At 43.6% G+C, this 2,325-nt stretch overlaps 1 protein-coding gene across 1 annotated transcript; it reads left to right on the top strand.

Moving 5' to 3' along the window:
• Positions 1-1,454: 1,454 nt before the first annotated feature.
• On the top strand, positions 1,455-1,972 carry LAJ45_10657 (uncharacterized protein; the record flags this gene model as incomplete). The annotated part of the gene is made up of 4 exons (XM_046120174.1): positions 1,455-1,613; positions 1,675-1,699; positions 1,765-1,880; positions 1,934-1,972. 4 exons carry the CDS (start codon positions 1,455-1,457, stop codon positions 1,970-1,972), a joined length of 339 nt encoding a protein of 112 aa, XP_045966678.1.
• Positions 1,973-2,325: the final 353 nt, after the last annotated feature.

The raw sequence follows: 2,325 nt of genomic DNA, 5'->3' as shown, positions 1-2,325 counted from the left end.
CTAGATCTGTATCGTCGAGGTTTACTGCTTTATCCTCCAGTTGCCTCGATTCCATGATGCAGAAGAAAATAGTGAAAAACCCTATTTAGGTACCGGTCAAGCCCCCTTTCTATGGCTGGCAAAAAGTACCCTTTGAATCGCCGGTCCAAATTGTAATTCTAATCGGAGGCACTTAATTCACGCGATATAGAAATTGTGATGAGAGTAACGCCTGTACTGCAGACCACTAGCTCAGGGTACATTCAGACATGCATGCTTAGATTATTATACAGCAGATTTGCTCATAGCGCCTAGGCCTCTGGCTGTGATTTGAACCGGCGGTAAACTTAAAGAATTAATCAATCAGGTAAGTTTTGCCTATATAAAAAGATTCTTCGGCCGTCGGCTTCATTGGCTACCCTTCGCAATCTGCGGTACTGGTCGTTCAGATAAATAATCATGGTTTCATTTTGGATTTACCCCCCCGCCTAGCTTGTTTAGTTATAAAACTATTGAAACAGTGCTTCTAGAATTCGAAAGGTCATTTAATCAATCTCTATAGATTGGTTACGTAGGGTTGTATGATCAATATTATGCATCAGTAACTGTATCCGTATATACACACATATAGCTGGCAAAACCGTCCGTGCTGTATGTTGTATCTATCGGTACATATTATATATGAATCGGCAAATCTATCTCATAAAGTCTTTTTACAACACCTTTATTCACCCCATGGATCCAACTGCATGCGGTACGGTGGAATGGGAAATCACGCAGTAGATTTGTTACTAGAAACGAACCATGCCATTTCACGCAACTCATAACAGTTTATGGATTGAACGATGCATAAACCGGTATAGTTGGTTTCATTTATATATCTAAGGTAGGACGTTTTATCTATCACGGATAAGTACCATTTATCATGGAAAATGACTTCAATTTCACAGTGCAGCACAATTAACTGGTTTTTATGAGTTTAAATCCTATAATAGGTGTAGTCACCAGGAATCACTCGCAAATCTGCGCCACATGCGACAACCCGTCTAAACCTTGAAGAAAATCACGATCTCCGTTTCTTCCCTCAGATTTTGTACTGCACGGGCCTAGAGGACAAGCTCTAAAAGGAGTGTAGAGCGCGCGGTCATGAACTTGAACTTGGGGCCTAACCTATGTGCCACTAGTGTATTACACAAATGTTACGCGCCACACCCAAAGAGGCAACAAGCTACCGTCTGATCACCGGAGCTGCGGGTACCTCATAGCGGACAAACCAGTCTATTTCTTAAATTAATCGCCCACCATTTGTTTCCCTTCGCACCCTCCACGACCTCAACCTCGACCTCAACTCAACCTCCAACCTCCAACCTCCACCTTCAACCTCCACCTTCAACCTTCAACCCGCAACCCCAAACCTCAAACTCGACAGCTTATTCAGCCTACGGCATACATCAAACAAAAAAAGAAAAAAAGAAATGAAGTTCTCTTTGACTGCCCTCCTTCTCCTTGCTGCCGGTGGTGCTGCTATAGCTTCTGCTCCTGCCGAACGCGAGTACACTAGCTATGTCGTCACGTACAACCCCGATACTCCAGAAAGCGTTGTGGATCAAGATATCGCACAAGCCAAAGAGAATGTATGTACTTATTATCTACCCACATATACATTCTCTTGATATAGCTAACGTCGGGTGGTAGGGTGCGATCATCACTCACAGATACCGTAGCTACCCCTCACTTTATAAACATGCCCACCATGTATTTTACTAAGGCAAACATTTCCTACAGACATCATCAAGGGCTATAGTGTGGATTCTCCATCTGGCATGGACGCTCTGAACTTCGTACATGCCGATGATTACGCGAACAAGCAATACCAACCCACGATTGAGGAAGACCAAGTTGTACGTTCCCCCCTTACATCTCTGACTCTGAGCTCGTTTGCTGACACACTTAGGTCACCACTCAACACAGCAGGAAGCCGAGATCAGGGTAGGTTGCTGCAACCTGAAACGTGGCGTCGGGGATCCTTCTTTCAACAGGGTTTGTTCATTTGGCGTATTAAGGCAAGGGCGGTAAAATTCAAAATATAACTTGGGTATTGGTTGGTTCCCTGGCAAAAGATTGTCACCAAAGGATTTCGCCACTGATAACTAGCCAATGGTTTCTCGTGGACTAGATTCACTTCTTTTGTAATTTGATTATCTACTATGAAACTGTAGGAATGGGCGTGGATTGGATACAGTACGTAGTAGTTAGGGCTTTAAATACATACAATTATTTGCAGTGTTACGAACTCCGAGCCTATGGTACAAGATGCTGTGGCCACCATAATGGCATTTATATGCG

This window comes from Morchella importuna (assembly GCF_003444635.1).
Source record: "Morchella importuna strain M04M26 chromosome Unknown Morimp01GS048, whole genome shotgun sequence".
NCBI lineage: Eukaryota > Fungi > Ascomycota > Pezizomycetes > Pezizales > Morchellaceae > Morchella > Morchella importuna.
Note: the sequence above shows the minus strand (reverse complement) of the source record. Positions and strands in the feature narration are given on the sequence as shown.